Source organism: Physella acuta, unplaced genomic scaffold (assembly GCF_028476545.2).
Source record: "Physella acuta isolate Inbredline_101_S28 unplaced genomic scaffold, ASM2847654v3 ptg000240l, whole genome shotgun sequence".
NCBI lineage: Eukaryota > Metazoa > Mollusca > Gastropoda > Physidae > Physella > Physella acuta.
The window spans coordinates 453,499-473,662 of record NW_026731759.1 but is presented as its reverse complement, the minus strand read 5'-3'; the positions used below and the strand labels follow the sequence as shown (position 1 = coordinate 473,662).

At 43.4% G+C, this 20,164-nt stretch overlaps 1 protein-coding gene across 2 annotated transcripts in view; it reads left to right on the top strand.

Moving 5' to 3' along the window:
* Positions 1–20,164, top strand: part of LOC131938265 (uncharacterized) — an 83,034-nt gene that overhangs the window by 47,188 nt on the left and 15,682 nt on the right. For both annotated transcript variants that reach the window (XM_059296219.1, XM_059296220.1), the window contains exon 4: positions 512–676. In XM_059296219.1, the coding sequence (XP_059152202.1) occupies positions 512–676 (165 nt within the window). The remainder of the gene's footprint in view (positions 1–511; positions 677–20,164) is intronic.

The following is a 20,164-nucleotide window of genomic DNA, read 5'->3' as shown; positions in this document are numbered from 1 at the left end:
AAACTGTCTCTCGTCCATTAAACTTTATGTGGTCCACTGAACTGTATGTGGTCCACTAAACTGTATGCGGCCCACTAAACTGTATGCGGCCCACTATACTGTCTCTCGTCCACTAAACTTTATGTGGTCCACTAAACTGTATGTGATCCACTAAACTGTACGTGGTCCACTAAACTGTATGTGGCCCACTAAACTGTGGTCCACTAAATTGTATATGGTCCACTAAACTGTATGTGGTCTACTAAACTGTATGTGGCCTACTAAACTGTACGTGGTCCACTAAACTGTATGTGGTCCACTAAACTGTACGTGGTCCACTAAACTGTATGTGGTCCACTAAACTGTATGTGGCCCACTAAACTGTGGTCCACTAAATTGTATATGGTCCACTAAACTGTATGTGGTCTACTAAACTGTATGTGGTCCACTCAACTGTATGTGGCCCACTAAACTTTGTGTGGCCCACTAAACTGTATGTGGTCCACTAAACTGTATGTGGTCTGGCCCACAGAGACTAGAGAAGATTGCCGACATCTGGGACCTCGCCAAGGCCGAGGTGGAGCACGACCAGCAGAAGGTCCTGAGGCAGAAGGTCCTTCTCCAGCGGGCACTCATCGCAGCCCAGGACGCCAGGGCCCAGCAGCTCAGGGAGGAGGAGGGGGACGTCAAGTTCAAGGTCGGTCTCATTTGTTCTCACGTTAGCGCTATTATGGCACCAGAGTTTCTTTCAGGCATCTATTCGGGGGGGGGGGGGGGCAACCCCCCCCCCCCCCCCGAAATTTTTTTAACGCCCCCCCCCCCACCCCGAACGAAATGAAATTTATATAATTTATATAGAAAATATATACTTTTAACAGTGTCCGCCCCCCCGAAGAAAGTCTACCGCCCCCCCCCCCGAAAATTTCAAGTGCCCCCCACCCCCCCCCCCCCCCGGAGAAAAAAGTCTGGAAGAAACACTGTATGGCACTTGTGACGTTAGCACACTTAAGATTGTCACATTAGCACACCGAATGTCAAATTGTCACGTTAGCCCACCAATGTCAAATTGTCACGTTAGCGCACCAAATGTCAAATTGTCACGTCAGCACTAATACACAATGTCACGTGTCTCCTATTTCTAAGACTAAATATACACCGTGTTGTCTGGTGTGTCTTCTGTTGAGTGTCTTCACTTCTGAAGGCGGGGCTACATGCTTATGCTTCTGGCTAGACCGATGGTCAGAAGGTTGTGGGCGGGACTAGCCGTATGTGGGCGGGGCTAGACGGCTGTAGACGTGGCTATGCGACTGGGCGGACAGAAGATGATTTTCTTAGGCTAATGGAAATGGGTTAAGGTGAACAATTTGGACGGGTATTCGATTTGTCGATCGAATTTCGTTTATTTGATGAAACAGCGCCACTGGTGGGGGAGGGGAGGGGTGCAGGCATCGTCGCGAGATGAGATAAGGTAGGGTGGGGAGGGTGAGGATTTAGGAGAGTTTGAGGGGATAATTGGGCGATGACCTGTTTTTTTTTTTTTTTAAAGGAATAAAGGCGAATTCTTAAATAGAAAGTGCTAAAAAATAAAGATGTTGGATTTGTGTGAATCGGATAAGAAATGGATTGGTGTTTCCACTAGATATATTAAAGAGTCACAAGATAGTTACTGGATATCCTTGAAAGACAGTTACCGTGATCAGTGACCTACTAAAAGGCGATAGTAACGATCATTACAAGTAGCATGTCGCTTGACCTACTTTTTTTTACAGTCGTCATGGTAATGATGGCTGCCGAAAACAACGATATCGTGATTCCGTTTTTTAACAATGTTTTATGGTCATTTCAGAAATATATACTTAAAATCGTTATTTTTGCGTATTATTCTACGATACCAGTCTAGTTTTAACAATGGACGATTAGTGTTTGATGCAAACTTGCCATTTGTACATTTTTAGCGCAATTTTCATTCTGGAGAATTGCGTTTATTAACTCGTCTTTTCTGGGAATGAATGGATGGATGGATGTGTGTCCGCAGCTTTAAGTCGTATCTCCTCCTCAACGAAGCAATATCGAGGACTAGTTCCAAAAGCAATTATGTTAAGCAAGTTACGAGGATGAACATAGGCCATAAAAATTCCGGGTTTCTTTCATGGATTTCCCGAAAAAGCCAAAAAACCTCGAAAAAATGCAGTTTTTGGCCCATATCTCGGCAACCAGACCACTTAGCGACTTAAAACATGTACCAATCGATTTCTGCCATAATTTAGAACAATATTGCTGAAGAAAGTTTTCAAAAATATCCTTTCGTTTGGTCACAAAAAAAATTTTGAATTAATTAAAATTTGGACCGAATTAGTAGGCATTTTATGCAACCACACCACACGCGTCATCACGTTCAATAGCTGCGCCATCACGTTCAATGGCTGCGACGTCACGTTCGGTAGCTGGGCGCGCAATGGTTTTTAGTCATGTTACTCTATTGTAAATAAAACATGTAAAATACTGAAAAAAAAATTAATAAAAAACGTTTTAATAACTAACCAATGGTTTTACTAACCCTGCTCTTGATTTACGCTACGACAGAGCTATTTTTAGATAACACAAGGAAATTGCGCTAAAATTGTCACTAGACTTTTTTTAATTACTTGTTTGGTCTAATCGCTGAAAATATCGAGCAGAACTTAATAAAAGTAAGCATAACGTGAATTGCTTTATTTAATATTGTTGTAACCATGCTGAAAATATATTCTAAATTATAGAAAATTATAACTTGCTTTCTACTAAACTAATTCCATTAATGTTTTAAAAATCGTGCAGGGTAAAAACAAAACCTATAAAAAATAATTTGATGGAGACAACAGCTAACTAAGCCCGCCCATTTTGCCCGCCGTGTATTTGAATGGGGAGAACTCTAGCAGACGACACATTTCTGCTGAACGGCAGAGAACGGTCAATTGCGTAACAACAACACTCCTTTAAAAACTAACCCACCGTATAACTGAAAATTAATCACATCATCGTAGCCATTTTTTTTTTAAATGCGTTTTTTTTCACAAATAATTTTCTAGGCTACCGATTAGATTCGATAAATAAAATTAGTATCAAATTAAAGGTAAATAAATGTAGGCTTTGTTTAAGTTATCTTGAACAATAATGAAGTTTAAAATCTTAAGCGACACTCTATTGCTAGTGGTCATCATGTGACCTAATTCTATATTAGAATGGTCACTACCCGATCAATACAAGTGGTCGTCATGTGACCTATTTAAATATTACAGTGGATAATTAGATGACCTATGAATGTAGAACACCTGAACTGCCTTTAATCCAAATGTCTACCACCCCCCCCCCCCCCACACACACACAAAACGTATGTAAAAACAACGAAAGCTCCCGTTTGTTTTGCTGAGCTCAAATGGATCTATAAATCCATTTCCTAGGAATAGCAGTATAAAATGTTCAGCCTGCAATAATTCTAATTGATTAATTATTCAGGGGAGGGAACGCGAGTTTGATTACCGTCCCTGCCTCCATCTAGCCTTGCAGCTAAATGAACATGCATGTCTAGTTTTTACAGTGGGAGGGGGGGGGTATGAAGAGTGGGGCGGGGAAGAGAGGAGTGGGAGTAGGAGGGATGATTGAGTAGTAGAGAGAGGCAGTTAAATGGGAGGAGCTTGCAAGGGGGGGGTGGTAGCAGGGAAAGGAGGGTTTTGTTTGGTGATCATTCATAGAAAAATGTAATTAGGTCGAATAAATTAAAAACGAATTCTTTTGACCCAAATTGTTTTGTGTTATTCGCTGCCACCCCCTATTTCTTCCACCGTCTAACTCAGCTTTCCCCAGCCCTCCCTCGCGTCACAGCCTCTCCCCATCCCTCCATCTCATCCTCTCCTCATCCCTCCATCACATCCTCTCCCCATCCCTCCACCACAGCCTCTCCACATCCCTCCATCACAGTCTCCTCATCCCTCGTGTCCCAGCCTCTCCCTATCCCTCCATTACAGCCTCTCCCCATCCCTCTCTCACAGCCTCTCCCCATCCCTCCATCACAGCCTCTCCCCATCCCTCCATCACAGCCTCTCCCCATCCCTCTCTCACAGCCTCTCCCCATCCCTCCATCACAGCCTCTCCCCATCCCTCTCTCACAGCCTCTCCCCATCCCTCTCTCACAGCCTCTCCCCATCCCTCCACCACAGCCTCTCCCCATCCCTCCACCACAGCCTCTCCCCATCCCTCCACCACAGCCTCTCCCCATCCCTCTCTCACAGCCTCTCCCCATCCCTCCATCACAGCCTCTCCCCATCCCTCTCTCACAGCCTCTCCCCATCCCTCCATCACAGCCTCTCCCCATCCCTCCACCACAGCCTCTCCCCATCCCTCTCTCACAGCCTCTCCCCATCCCTCCATCACAGCCTCTCCCCATCCCTCTCTCACAGCCTCTCCCCATCCCTCTCTCACAGCCTCTCCCCATCCCTCCACCACAGCCTCTCCCCATCCCTCTCTCACAGCCTCTCCCCATCCCTCTCTCACAGCCTCTCCCCATCCCTCCATCACAGCCTCTCCCCATCCCTCTCTCACAGCCTCTCCCCATCCCTCCACCACAGCCTCTCCCCATCCCTCCACCACAGCCTCTCCCCATCCCTCCATCACAGCCTCTCCCCATCCCTCTCTCACAGCCTCTCCCCATCCCTCCATCACAGCCTCTCCCCATCCCTCTCTCACAGCCTCTCCTCATCCCTCTCTCACAGCCTCTCCCCATCCCTCCATCACAGCCTCTCCCCATCCCTCTCTCACAGCCTCTCCCCATCCCTCCACCACAGCCTCTCCCCATCCCTCTCTCACAGCCTCTCCCCATCCCTCTCTCACAGCCTCTCCCCATCCCTCCATCACAGCCTCTCCCCATCCCTCCACCACAGCCTCTCCCCATCCCTCCACCACAGCCTCTCCCCATCCCTCCACCACAGCCTCTCCCCATCCCTCCATCACAGCCTCTCCCAACCCTCCATCACAGCCTCTCCCAACCCTCCACCACAGCCTCTCCCCATCCCTCCACCACAGCCTCTCCCCATCCCTCTCTCACAGCCTCTCCCCATCCCTCCCTCATGTTACAGCCTCCCAGTCCTCACATCTGCCCCCCCCCCCCCCCCATCCCCAGCGAGAACAACTCGACTAGTTATAGATCGCCCAAGTTCAGCATGTTGGTATCGACCTGTTTGTGGTGGGTGAAAAAATACCCACCAGCCACCAGCCTTGTGGGTGGGTTGTTTTTTTGTTAGCAAGAATTAATGTCTGTCAAATTGTGGTAAACTTTTCTGTTTTTGTTGGTAAACCGCAACTTCGAAGTGTTTTTAAAGTGGGCATTGTTCAATCAACTTGACCCAATTAATATAATTAGAACGTGACCTCCTTTCTGCTGACCTTTCACGCAAGCGGACAACATCCATACAAGATCTAATGACTAGTTTTCCTATTGATTGATTGATTTTTCTCTGTAACATATCGATTGTTAGGGCCTCATTGTCAGCGGGTTGTGTTATCCAATCCTGCTGTCATCTGTCTTCATCGTACTGCTGTCTTCATTGTATTCACCACCCTACTGCCTACACCGTCCTGCTGTCGTCTGTCTTCATCGTACTGCTGTCTTCATTGTATTCACCACCCTACTGCCTACACACCCTGCTGTCATCTGTCTTCATCGTACTGCTGTCTTCATTGTATTCACCACCCTACTGCCTACACACCCTGCTGTCATCTGTCTTCATCGTACTGCTGTCTTTACCGTCCTGCTTTCTTCACCGTACTGCTTTCTTCACTGTACTGCCTTCTTCATAAATCTATAAATCTATAAAGGTATATAAATCTATACTGGAGGTATACAAATCTCTACTAGTTTATACTGGGAGGGGGTGCTGTGTGTCAGGTGAGACCCTTAGGGTTGGCTAACAGGTGTTTATTGGTTTCAATTTGAACACGTTAGTTGTGTCCCATGGCTTCGTGGTGTTGGGTTGTACAGGAGTAGCTGATGGCGTGGGTTGTCAGGGGGTTGTACAGGAGCAGCTCATGGCGTGGGTTGTCTGGGGGTTGTACAGGAGTAGCTGATGGCGTGGGTTGTCTGACGGGTTGTACAGGAGTAGCTCATGGCTTGGGTTGTCTGACGGGTTGTACAGGAGTAGCTCATGGCGTGGGTTGTCTGGGGGTTGTACAGGAGTAGCTCATGGCTAGACACCAAGTCTAGCTGTGTCCACACACACACACACAACAAGTCTAGCTGTGTCCACACACACACACAAGTCTAGCTGTTTCCACACACACACACACACACACACACCAAGCCTTGCTGTGTCCACACACACACACACACAGTCTAGCTGTGTCCACACACACACACAGTCTAGCTGTTTCCACACACACACACACACACCAAGTCTAGGTGTCCACACACACACCAAGTCTAGCTGTGTCCACACACACACCAAGTCTAGCTGTGTCCTCCCCACACACCAGTGATGGTGTACACACCAATATGGTGTGTAAGAGACCTGATACTAGTCAGTGTGTAGCAGTCCCTAGCCTGTATGTGCTAACAGCGAGACCGGCCAGTGATAAACTGTTGTCTATCAGATAACTTGGAGCGTGTCTCCAGCTGTTGCTGTGTCACCAAGTAACGTCAACAATGGAAGATTTCGTTGGGTTATCGCTGGACTGTGCTGATAGAACAGGAAGATTTTACTTTGTCGTGTATCATTAAGACGGGAAGATTTCGCTAAGTCTAGTTTTTATTTTTTTAAAGATAGGACAATGTTAGATAATTACGTGTGAGGTTTTCACCCATTGTATGGTAGGTCTATGCTGGTGTCCTGGTTGTGTTTACAATGCTGATTATGTCATAACACATCATTCATCTTTTTAGGACCTTAAGTATTATTGTTAACCTACACGCAAGCACATTATGTGTATATGATATACACCCACATCGTGTAGGACATACACCCACATCTTGTAGGACATACACCCACATCTTGTAGGACATACACCCACATCTTGTAGGACATATGCCCACATCTTGTAGGACATACACCCACATCTTGTAGGACATACACCCACATCTTGTAGGACATACACCCACATCTTGTAGGACATACACCCACATCTTGTAGGACATACACACATCTTGTAGGACATACACCCACATCTTGTAGAACATACACCCACATCTTGTAGGACTTACACCCACATCTTGTAGGACATACACCCACAGACATATATACCCACATCTTTCAGTTGAAGAGAAACGATATAGAGATGGGATGGATTTGGCGCTATGAATAAATCTCCATAATTACACAAACGGCTGTAAAAGTTGTGGGGGGATGTGTGTGGGAAGTTGTGGGGAAATGTGTGGGATAAACAAGATGTGAACAATTTATTTCTTTACTGTAATGGCGATAGGTCTAAGATAGGTCTTATTGGCGTTAGGTCTGAGATAGGTCTTAATGCCGTTAGGTCTTATTGGCGTTAGATCTAAAATAGGTCTTATTGGCGTTAGGTCTAAGATAGGTCTTATTGGCGTTAGGTCTAAGATAGGTCTTAATGGCGTTAGGTCTTATTGGCGTTATGTCTAAGATAGGTCTTAATGGCGTTAGGTCTGAGATAGGTCTTATTGGCGTTAGGTCTAAGATAGGTCTTATTGGCGTTAGGTCTAAGATAGGTCTTATTGGCGTTAGGTCTGAGATAGGTCTTAATGGCGTTAGGTCTTATTGGCGTTATGTCTAAGATAGGTCTTAATGGCGTTAGGTCTGAGATAGGTCTTATTGGCGTTAGGTCTAAGATAGGTCTTATTGGCGTTAGGTCTAAGATAGGTCTTATTGGCGTTAGGTCTAAGATAGGTCTTAATGGCGTTAGGTCTAAGATAGGTCTTATTGGCGTTAGGTCTAAGATAGGTCTTATTGGCGTTATGTCTAAGATAGGTCTTATTGGCGTTAGGTCTGAGATAGGTTTTATTGGCGTTAGGTCTTATTGGCGTTTGGTCTGAGATAAGTCTTATTGGCGTTATGTCTGAGATAGGTCTTATTGGCGTTAGGTCTGAGATAGGTCTTATTTGCGTTAATTCTGAGATAGGCCTTATTGGCGTTAGGTCTAAGATAGGTCTTATTGGCGTTAGGTCTTATTGGCATTATGTCTAAGATAGGTCTTATTGGCGTTAGGTCTGAGATAGGTCTTGTTGGCGTTAGGTCTTATAACATTAAGGTTGATAGGTGTCACATTGTTTCAACTTTTGATTGTAAACGCGGATAAATTAAATTCCTTTTTCAATCATAGTTTTGAATGTAAATCGGATCAGTTATTATTTTAACATAATTGTGAAAAGTTTGAAAGAATTTTTGTTTTTAAACTTTTGGGTCGAAATTGCGACTAAAATAGCTATTTAAAGTATAGTCCAGCAAATTGTAGATTATTTGTAATTTAACATCTTTGGATGTATGTTGCTAATCCTGTGCTCACAATGTGGCCAATCATTTTCTTGAACTCGTTTCAGGGGCGTGGCTAAAACGATCTTCAATGGAGAAGGTAGTGGCGTACATGTTTTTTTGTTTTCAATAATGTAACAATTCGATCTAACTCTGCCGTTGTTTGATGTAACAATTTGATCTAACTCTGCCGTTGTTTGATGTAACAATTTGATCTAACTCTGCCGTTGTTTGATGTAACAATTTGATCTAACTCTGCCGTTGTTTGATGTAACAATTTGATCTAACTCTGCCGTTGTTTGATGTAACAATTTGATCTAAGTTTGCCGTTGTTTGATGTAACAATTTGATCTAACTCTGCCGTTGTTTGATGTAACAATTTGATCTAACTCTGCCGTTGTTTGATGTAACAATTTGATCTAACTCTGTCGTTGTTTGATGTAACAATTTGATCTAAGTTTGCCGTTGTTTGATGTAACAATTTGATCTAACTCTGCCGTTGTTTGATGTAACAATTTGATCTAACTCTGCCGTTGTTTGATGTAACAATTTGATCTAACTCTGCCGTTGTTTGATGTAACAATTTGATCTTACTCTGCCGTTGTTTGATGTAACAATTTGATCTAACTCAATCTGCCGTTGTTTGATGTAACAATTTGATCTAACTCTGCCGTTGTTTGATGTAACAATTTGATCTAACTCTGCCGTTGTTTGATGTAACAATTTGATCTAAGTCTGCCGTTGTTTGATGTAACAATTTGATCTAACTCAATCTGCCGTTGTTTGATGTAACAATTTGATCTAACTCTGCCGTTGTTTGATGTAACAATTTGATCTAACTCTGCCGTTGTTTGATGTAACAATTTGATCTAACTCAATCTGCCGTTGTTTGATGTAACAATTTGATCTAACTCTGCCGTTGTTTGATGTAACAATTTGATCTTACTCTGCCGTTGTTTGATGTAACAATTTGATCTAAATCTGCCGTTGTTTGATGTAACAATTTGATCTAAGTTTGCCGTCAAATGTCGTGTAGCTCAAATGTCGCGTAGCTCAAATGTCGTGTAGTTCAAGATATATTACGTTTACTTCTAGAAATGTCGTGTAGCTCGGGGCCTGGTCTCCAATGGTGGGTAGATGTGCATGTGTGTCTAGCACCATTTGAAATCAGTGCCCCTGGCTCGCCCTATCAGCAGGCTGATCACAGCTGGCTTAACGAGGATTAGCAGACCGGGATTATCATGGCACAGATGCAGATGGTCCGCCCGCTGACCGAGTGGCCATTTATTTCTAGATCGCAGCGGCTCTATGGTCCACGTCACGTGCTCAAGTCACGCTAGCTGGCCTGTTGGGGGGGGGCAATCAGGCATAATGTTGCTTGTGGTGGGGAGTGGGGGTCTAACATCTGTTCTCTTTAGTATCCAAAGTTAGAAGATATCAAGCTTATATTGCCGTATAACTGGGCTTATGTTGCTGTATAACTGGGCTTATGTTGCTGTATAACTGGGCTTATCTTACTGTATAACTGGGCTTATTTTACTGTATAACTGGGCTTATGTTGCTGTATAACTGGGCTTATGTTGCTGTATAACTGGGCTTATTTTACTGTATAACTGGGCTTATCTTACTGTATAACTGGGCTTATGTTGCTGTATAACTGGGCTTATCTTACTGTATAACTGGGCTTATTTTACTGTATAACTGGGCTTATGTTGCTGTATAACTGGGCTTATGTTGCTGTATAACTGGGCTTATGTTGCTGTATAACTGGGCTTATTTTACTGTATAACTGGGCTTATGTTGCTGTACAACTGGGCTTATCTTGATGTATAACTGGGCTTATGTTGATGTATAACTGGGCTTATGTTGCGTATAACCTGGCGTATGTTACTTTACAAACGTGAATCTAACAGTGACTGTTATGCTACTGAATGTCGCACATGAAAGCCTTGAATGGTGGCAATGACGATAAATTCCTGTCTGAAAGAGCGAGGAAGGTCGCAGGACTAATCCCGTTGTCTCAGTGAGCTAATGAACGGCCGTGCCGTATACAAATAGCTGCTTTCATGGATGCCGCATGCATATTCATTGGTCATCTTTAGGGAGTCGCGTAACAGTGCTTGTCTGCCGGCTTTCTGTGATGGGCTTCTGTGGGGGCTGGTGGGCTTCTATGGTGGGTTGGTGGGCTTCTGTGGTGGCTGGTGGGCTTCGATGATAGGCTGGTAGGTTTCAGTGATGGTTTGTGTGCTTGTATGGTAGGCGGGTAGGTTTCTGTTGGGGGTTGGTGGGCTTCTATCGTAGGCTGGTTGGTTTCTGTAGGGGTTGGTGGGCTTCTATCGTAGGCTGGTAGGTTTCTGTGTGGGGTTGGGGGGGGGGGGGCTTCGATGGTAGGCTGGTAGGTTTCTGTGGGTGGCTGGTTGGCTTCTGTAGGGCCGGGCGGTTGCTCCGGTCAAACTTTTATATAGTAACTTTACTTAAACCTTTTACATATGATAGCTGTGGTCATGGTTTAATGATATAGCTGTCAGCCCTAATTGAACCCCCTATAAAGCTGGGTAGATGATAATCGACCGCTGATCAATAGAGCGTGTCAGTGATTCGATCAGTAGCAGCAGGGGATCGGGTAGCCTGGGATTGACTCAAGTGTTACTAGCGGACACAGCTAGGCTATTAGTGGGTCGCTGGGTTCAGTGCTAGGGTTTGTGTGCTGCACGGAGCTCCTCTGGACTCTGAATAGACCTGCGTGCACCTATTGGTAGTCAATAGATGCGATAATGCTGGGGGGGGGGGGGGTGAGGGCGTGACTGTTAGGGTGTGGTTAGATCAGGTCTGTACGTATTATGTAGCTGTGCGTGGGGGAGGGGGGCAAACGGTACAACACACACTGAAAACTGTTGACTTAGGTGCATAGTTTGAGTCCCTCGTGTTTGTGTATGTGCATTAATATGGGCGAGAAATACGAAACGAACTAATGTTTTGTGTGTGAGTGATTGGGTACACGTTGGTTGATACGGGTAGTTGTAGTTGTATATGCTGTTGTTTGTTGTTTATTGTGGTGATGATGGCGATATGCTATTGTTTACAGCACACAATCACCCTTACAAAAACCTTTGCTACTTACACTACAGGTACCACGGTATTGCTCCTATAGCTGTCAGTGTAAATCAGCTGGTTACTTAGATTGTCAGTGTAAATCAGGTAGTTTAAGTTAGACTGTCAGTGTAAATCAGCTAGTTACTTAGATTGTCAGTGTAAATCAGGCAGTCTAAGTTAGACTGTCAGTGTAAATCAGCTGGTTACTTAGACTATGTAAATCAGCTAGTCTAAGTTAGACTGTCAGTGTAAATCAGCTGGTTACTTAGACTGTCAGTGTAAATCAGCTGGTCTAAGTTAGACTGTCAGTGTAAATCAGCCAGTCTAAGTTAGACTGTCGGTGTAAATCAGCTAGCCTAAGTTAGACTGTTAGTGTAAATAAGCTAGTTACTTGAACTGTAACGCTACATATAAACTAGACAGTACACTTAACAAATCTGGACATAAACTAGACATTACTTTATGAAAAATTTTCAAGTGTAACAAATCTCCCCCCCCCCCCCATATTGCAGTTATTTTATTATATTCTTTAAACTACTGATCTCGGTCAACACTGAGTACCGGTATATTCATCACGTTTTGTTACAATTTACAAACGGTTACAGTTATTTTCGAACACTTTTCTGCAAAAGTATGCGTCACACTTTCTGGAACCCCCCTTTCTCCCCTCTCCTCGTCACCATCCAAGAATTCCCACCCCTTTCTAAGTTTGGCGTCGTTAATGGTCGAACCCTTGTAGATTTAATAGAAAGGTTGTAGTCCACTTAAGTCATGTATTTGATTCAATTGTTGTTTTGTACTTTAATAGTATATTTTTGAAAGGTTACAAAATCTGTATATTTGATTGAAATGTCACACTTAGGAGGTCGTATGTTTGATTGAAAGGTCTCACTTAGGTCGACTAATTAACTCTCCTAAGGCTAAGATTTATTTCCCTCTCAGTTGCATGCAAGTAATTAATTGATTGGATACCTGTACATAATTCACGTGAGCTTAATTCTGGGTCAAAGGTCGTTCTCTGGAATTGTTCTAGACCTTGGCCCGTGACTCGTCCCAACACGTCTCTACCAACTTTCTTTTCTTACACCCGGGCTAGCAGACGAGAAGGACGCACAAAAGGACGAACGATTGGGTATTGACCAGTCGGCACCGGAAAAAGTTTTGATCAAGCTAAGCGGAAACCTGGTCTCCTTTGGTGCTTAGATTTTATCTCCTGTCTAGCACCATTTGAAATCAGTTTTCTAACTTAGCACTAACAGCACCAGTGAACTTGTTGAAATCAGTTTTCTAACTTAGTACAAGCAGCACCAGTGAACTTGTTGAAATCAGTTTTCTAACTTAGCACTAACAGCACCAGTGAACTTGTTGAAATCAGTTGTCTAACTTAGTACAGACAGCACCAGTGAACTTGTTGAAATCAGTTGTCTAACTTAGTACAGACAGCACCAGTGAACTTGTTGAAATCAGTTGTCTAACTTAGTACAGACAGCACCAGTGAACTTGTTGAAATCAGTTGTCTAACTTAGTACAGGCAGCACCAGTGAACTTGTTGAAATCAGTTGTCTAACTTAGTACAAACAGCACCAGTGAACTTGTTGAAATCAGTTGTCTAACTTGCTACAGACAGCACCAGTGAACTTGTTGAAATCAGTTTTCTAACTTAGCACTAACAGCACCAGTGAACTTGTTGAAATCAGTTGTCTAACTTAGTACAGACAGCACCAGTGAACTTGTTGAAATCAGTTGTCTAACTTAGTACAGACAGCACCAGTGAACTTGTTGAAATCAGTTGTCTAACTTAGTACAGGCAGCACCAGTGAACTTGTTGAAATCAGTTGTCTAACTTAGTACAGACAGCACCAGTGAACTTGTTGAAATCAGTTGTCTAACTTAGTACAGACAGCACCAGTGAACTTGTTGAAATCAGTTGTCTAACTTAGTACAGGCAGCACCAGTGAACTTGTTGAAATCAGTTGTCTAACTTAGTACAGACAGCACCAGTGAACTTGTTGAAATCAGTTGTCTAACTTAGTACAGGCAGCACCAGTGAACTTGTTGAAATCAGTTGTCTAACTTAGTACAGACAGCACCAGTGAACTTGTTGAAATCAGTTGTCTAACTTAGTACAGGCAGCACCAGTGAACTTGTTGAAATCAGTTGTCTAACTTAGTACAGACAGCACCAGTGAACTTGTTGAAATCAGTTGTCTAACTTAGTACAGGCAGCACCAGTGAACTTGTTGAAATCAGTTGTCTAACTTAGTACAGACAGCACCAGTGAACTTGTTGAAATCAGTTTTCTAACTTAGTACAGACAGCACCAGTGAACTTGTTGAAATCAGTTGTCTATCTTGCTACGGACAGCACCAGTGAACTTGTTGAAATCAGTTGTCTAACTTAGTACAGACAGCACCAGTGAACTTGTTGAAATCAGTTGTCTAACTTAGTACAGACAGCACCAGTGAACTTGTTGAAATCAGTTGTCTAACTTAGTACAGGCAGCACCAGTGAACTTGTTGAAATCAGTTGTCTAACTTAGTACAGACAGCACCAGTGAACTTGTTGAAATCAGTTGTCTAACTTAGTACAGGCAGCACCAGTGAACTTGTTGAAATCAGTTGTCTAACTTAGTACAGACAGCACCAGTGAACTTGTTGAAATCAGTTGTCTAACTTAGTACAGGCAGCACCAGTGAACTTGTTGAAATCAGTTGTCTAACTTAGTACAGACAGCACCAGTGAACTTGTTGAAATCAGTTTTCTAACTTAGTACAGACAGCACCAGTGAACTTGTTGAAATCAGTTGTCTATCTTGCTACGGACAGCACCAGTGAACTTGTTGAAATCAGTTGTCTAACTTAGTACAGACAGCACCAGTGAACTTGTTGAAATCAGTTGTCTAACTTAGTACAGACAGCACCAGTGAACTTGTTGAAATCAGTTGTCTAACTTAGTACAGGCAGCACCAGTGAACTTGTTGAAATCAGTTGTCTAACTTAGTACAGACAGCACCAGTGAACTTGTTGAAATCAGTTGTCTAACTTAGTACAGGCAGCACCAGTGAACTTGTTGAAATCAGTTGTCTAACTTAGTACAGACAGCACCAGTGAACTTGTTGAAATCAGTTGTCTAACTTAGTACAGGCAGCACCAGTGAACTTGTTGAAATCAGTTGTCTAACTTAGTACAGACAGCACCAGTGAACTTGTTGAAATCAGTTGTCTAACTTAGTACAGGCAGCACCAGTGAACTTGTTGAAATCAGTTGTCTAACTTAGTACAGACAGCACCAGTGAACTTGTTGAAATCAGTTTGCTAACTTAGTACAGACAGCACCAGTGAACTTGTTGAAATCAGTTGTCTATCTTGCTACCGACAGCACCAGTGAACTTGTTGAAATCAGTTGTCTAACTTAGTACAGACAGCACCAGTGAACTTGTTGAAATCAGTTGTCTAACTTAGTACAGGCAGCACCAGTGAACTTGTTGAAATCAGTTGTCTAACTTAGTACAGACAGCACCAGTGAACTTGTTGAAATCAGTTGTCTACCTTAGTACAGGCAGCACCAGTGAACTTGTTGAAATCAGTTGTCTAACTTAGTACAGACAGCACCAGTGAACTTGTTGAAATCAGTTTTCTAACTTAGTACAGACAGCAAAGGTGAACTTGTTGAAATCAGTTGTCTAACTTAGTACAGGCAGCACCAGTGAACTTGTTGAAATCAGTTGTCTAACTTGCTACAGACAGCACCAGTGAACTTGTTGAAATCAGTTTTCTAACTTAGTACAGACAGCACCAGTGAACTTGTTGAAATCAGTTGTCTAACTTAGTACAGACAGCACCAGTGAACTTGTTGAAATCAGTTGTCTAACTTGCTACAGGCAGCACCAGTGAACTTGTTGAAATCAGTTGTCTAACTTAGTACAGACAGCACCAGTGAACTTGTTGAAATCAGTTGTCTAACTTAGTACAGGCAGCACCAGTGAACTTGTTGAAATCAGTTGTCTAACTTAGTACAGACAGCACCAGTGAACTTGTTGAAATCAGTTGTCTAACTTAGTACAGACAGCACCAGTGAACTTGTTGAAATCAGTTGTCTAACTTAGCACAGACAGCAAAGGTGAACTTGTTGAAATCAGTTTTCTAACTTAGTACAGACAGCACCAGTGAACTTGTTGAAATCAGTTGTCTAACTTAGTACAGACAGCACCAGTGAACTTGTTGAAATCAGTTGTCTAACTTAGTACAGACAGCACCAGTGAACTTGTTGAAATCAGTTGTCTACCTTAGCACAGACAGCACCAGTGAACTTGTTGAAATCAGTTTTCTAACTTAGTACAGACAGCACCAGTGAACTTGTTGAAATCAGTTGTCTAACTTAGTACAGACAGCACCAGTGAACTTGTTGAAATCAGTTGTCTATCTTGCTACGGACAGCACCAGTGAACTTGTTGAAATCAGTTGTCTAACTTAGTACAGACAGCACCAGTGAACTTGTTGAAATCAGTTGTCTACCTTAGCACAGACAGCACCAGTGAACTTGTTGAAATCAGTTTTCTAACTTAGTACAGACAGCACCAGTGAACTTGTTGAAATCAGTTGTCTAACTTAGTACAGACAGCACCAGTGAACTTGTTGAAATCAGTTGTCTACCTTAGCACAGACAGCACCAGTGAACTTGTTGAAATCAGTTTTCTAACTTAGTACAGACAGCACCAGTGAACTTGTTGAAATCAGTTGTCTAACTTAGTACAGACAGCACCAGTGAACTTGTTGAAATCAGTTTTCTAACTTAGTACAGACAGCACCAGTGAACTTGTTGAAATCAGTTGTCTAACTTAGTACAGACAGCACCAGTGAACTTGTTGAAATCAGTTGTCTAACTTAGTACAGGCAGCACCAGTGAACTTGTTGAAATCAGTTGTCTAACTTAGTACAGACAGCACCAGTGAACTTGTTGAAATCAGTTGTCTAACTTAGTACAGGCAGCACCAGTGAACTTGTTGAAATCAGTTGTCTAACTTAGTACAGACAGCACCAGTGAACTTGTTGAAATCAGTTGTCTAACTTAGTACAGGCAGCACCAGTGAACTTGTTGAAATCAGTTGTCTAACTTAGTACAGGCAGCACCAGTGAACTTGTTGAAATCAGTTGTCTAACTTAGTACAGGCAGCACCAGTGAACTTGTTGAAATCAGTTGTCTAACTTAGTACAGACAGCACCAGTGAACTTGTTGAAATCAGTTGTCTAACTTAGTACAGGCAGCACCAGTGAACTTGTTGAAATCAGTTGTCTAACTTAGTACAGACAGCACCAGTGAACTTGTTGAAATCAGTTGTCTAACTTAGTACAGACAGCACCAGTGAACTTGTTGAAATCAGTTGTCTAACTTAGTACAGGCAGCACCAGTGAACTTGTTGAAATCAGTTGTCTAACTTAGTACAGACAGCACCAGTGAACTTGTTGAAATCAGTTGTCTAACTTAGTACAGACAGCACCAGTGAACTTGTTGAAATCAGTTGTCTAACTTAGTACAGGCAGCACCAGTGAACTTGTTGAAATCAGTTGTCTAACTTAGTACAGGCAGCACCAGTGAACTTGTTGAAATCAGTTGTCTAACTTAGTACAGACAGCACCAGTGAACTTGTTGAAATCAGTTGTCTAACTTAGTACAGGCAGCACCAGTGAACTTGTTGAAATCAGTTGTCTAACTTAGTACAGACAGCAAAGGTGAAATTGTTGAAATCAGTTTTCTAACTTAGTACAGACAGCACCAGTGAACTTGTTGAAATCAGTTGTCTAACTTAGTACAGACAGCACCAGTGAACTTGTTGAAATCAGTTGTCTAACTTAGTACAGACAGCACCAGTGAACTTGTTGAAATCAGTTGTCTACCTTAGCACAGACAGCACCAGTGAACTTGTTGAAATCAGTTTTCTAACTTAGTACAGACAGCACCAGTGAACTTGTTGAAATCAGTTGTCTAACTTAGTACAGACAGCACCAGTGAACTTGTTGAAATCAGTTGTCTATCTTGCTACGGACAGCACCAGTGAACTTGTTGAAATCAGTTGTCTAACTTAGTACAGACAGCACCAGTGAACTTGTTGAAATCAGTTGTCTACCTTAGCACAGACAGCACCAGTGAACTTGTTGAAATCAGTTTTCTAACTTAGTACAGACAGCACCAGTGAACTTGTTGAAATCAGTTGTCTAACTTAGTACAGACAGCACCAGTGAACTTGTTGAAATCAGTTTTCTAACTTAGTACAGACAGCACCAGTGAACTTGTTGAAATCAGTTGCCTAACTTAGTACAGACAGCACCAGTGAACTTGTTGAAATCAGTTGTCTAACTTAGTACAGGCAGCACCAGTGAACTTGTTGAAATCAGTTGTCTAACTTAGTACAGACAGCACCAGTGAACTTGTTGAAATCAGTTGTCTAACTTAGTACAGGCAGCACCAGTGAACTTGTTGAAATCAGTTGTCTAACTTAGTACAGACAGCACCAGTGAACTTGTTGAAATCAGTTGTCTAACTTAGTACAGGCAGCACCAGTGAACTTGTTGAAATCAGTTGTCTAACTTAGTACAGGCAGCACCAGTGAACTTGTTGAAATCAGTTGTCTAACTTAGTACAGGCAGCACCAGTGAACTTGTTGAAATCAGTTGTCTAACTTAGTACAGACAGCACCAGTGAACTTGTTGAAATCAGTTGTCTAACTTAGTACAGGCAGCACCAGTGAACTTGTTGAAATCAGTTGTCTAACTTAGTACAGACAGCACCAGTGAACTTGTTGAAATCGGTTGTCTAACTTAGTACAGACAGCACCAGTGAACTTGTTGAAATCAGTTGTCTAACTTAGTACAGGCAGCACCAGTGAACTTGTTGAAATCAGTTGTCTAACTTAGTACAGACAGCACCAGTGAACTTGTTGAAATCAGTTGTCTAACTTAGTACAGACAGCACCAGTGAACTTGTTGAAATCAGTTGTCTAACTTAGTACAGGCAGCACCAGTGAACTTGTTGAAATCAGTTGTCTAACTTAGTACAGGCAGCACCAGTGAACTTGTTGAAATCAGTTGTCTAACTTAGTACAGACAGCACCAGTGAACTTGTTGAAATCAGTTGTCTAACTTAGTACAGGCAGCACCAGTGAACTTGTTGAAATCAGTTGTCTAACTTAGTACAGGCAGCACCAGTGAACTTGTTGAAATCAGTTGTCTAACTTAGTACAGACAGCACCAGTGAACTTGTTGAAATCAGTTGTCTAACTTAGTACAGGCAGCACCAGTGAACTTGTTGAAATCAGTTGTCTAACTTAGTACAGACAGCACCAGTGAACTTGTTGAAATCAGTTGTCTAACTTAGTACAGGCAGCACCAGTGAACTTGTTGAAATCAGTTGTCTAACTTAGTACAGGCAGCACCAGTGAACTTGTTGAAATCAGTTGTCTAACTTAGTACAGACAGCACCAGTGAACTTGTTGAAATCAGTTGTCTAACTTAGTACAGACAGCACCAGTGAACTTGTTGAAATCAGTTGTCTAACTTAGTACAGACAGCACCAGTGAACTTGTTGAAATCAGTTGTCTAACTTAGTACAGGCAGCACCAGTGAACTTGTTGAAATCAGTTTTCTAACTTAGTACAGACAGCACCAGGGACTGGAACCTGGTGGACCTACAAATGGTATTCAGATATGTTCGTGTAGTGTCCCCTGGTTACAGTGGGGTGTAGACCAGTAGTGTCCCCTGGTACAGTGGGGTGTAGACCAGCAGTGTCCCCTGGTACAGTGGGGTGTAGACCAGTAGTGTCCCCTGGTTACAGTGGGGTGTAGACCAGTAGTGTCCCCGCTAGTGGGACCTTACATCGCATAGAGAGCGTAGATTAGAATGTTTTTGTTTGATGATTTCAAATAAGCTGGCCCGTGAGCTCACTAGGACTGAGGGAATTATTGCCTCTTCCCTTTATCTGACACTCGTCTATACTGCGCTGAAAGAAATGACATTGGTCCAAAAGATGAAGAAAAAAAGCGTCTAAAAAGATTAATCACAGCTTAAGCAGCTCATCTGTCAACGCCTGTACAACTCATGAAACGACGCCCCACCAAACCCTTGACACTGCGTCTCAACGTAAAACATACCCTCGACCCTGGCGCCCAAACATCCAACCCTCGACCCTGGCGCCCAAACATCCAACCCTCGACCCTGGCGCCCAAACATCCAACCCTCGACCCTGGCGCCCAAACATCCAACCCTCGACCCTGGCGCCCAAACATCCAACCCTCGACCCTGGCGCCCAAACATCCAACCCTCGACCCTTGCGCCCAAACATCCAACCCTCGACCCTGGCGCCCAAACATCCAACCCTCGACTCTGGCGCCCAAACATCCAACCCTCGACCCTGGCGCCCAAACATCCAACCCTCGACCCTGGCGCCCAAACATCCAACCCTCGACCCTGGCGCCCAAACATCCAACCCTCGACCCTGGCGCCCAAACATCCAACCCTCGACCCTGGCGCCCAAACATCCAACCCTCGACCCTGGCGCCCAAACATCCAACCCTCGATCCTGGCGCCCAAACATCCAACCCTCGACCCTGGCGCCCAAACATCCAACCCTCTAC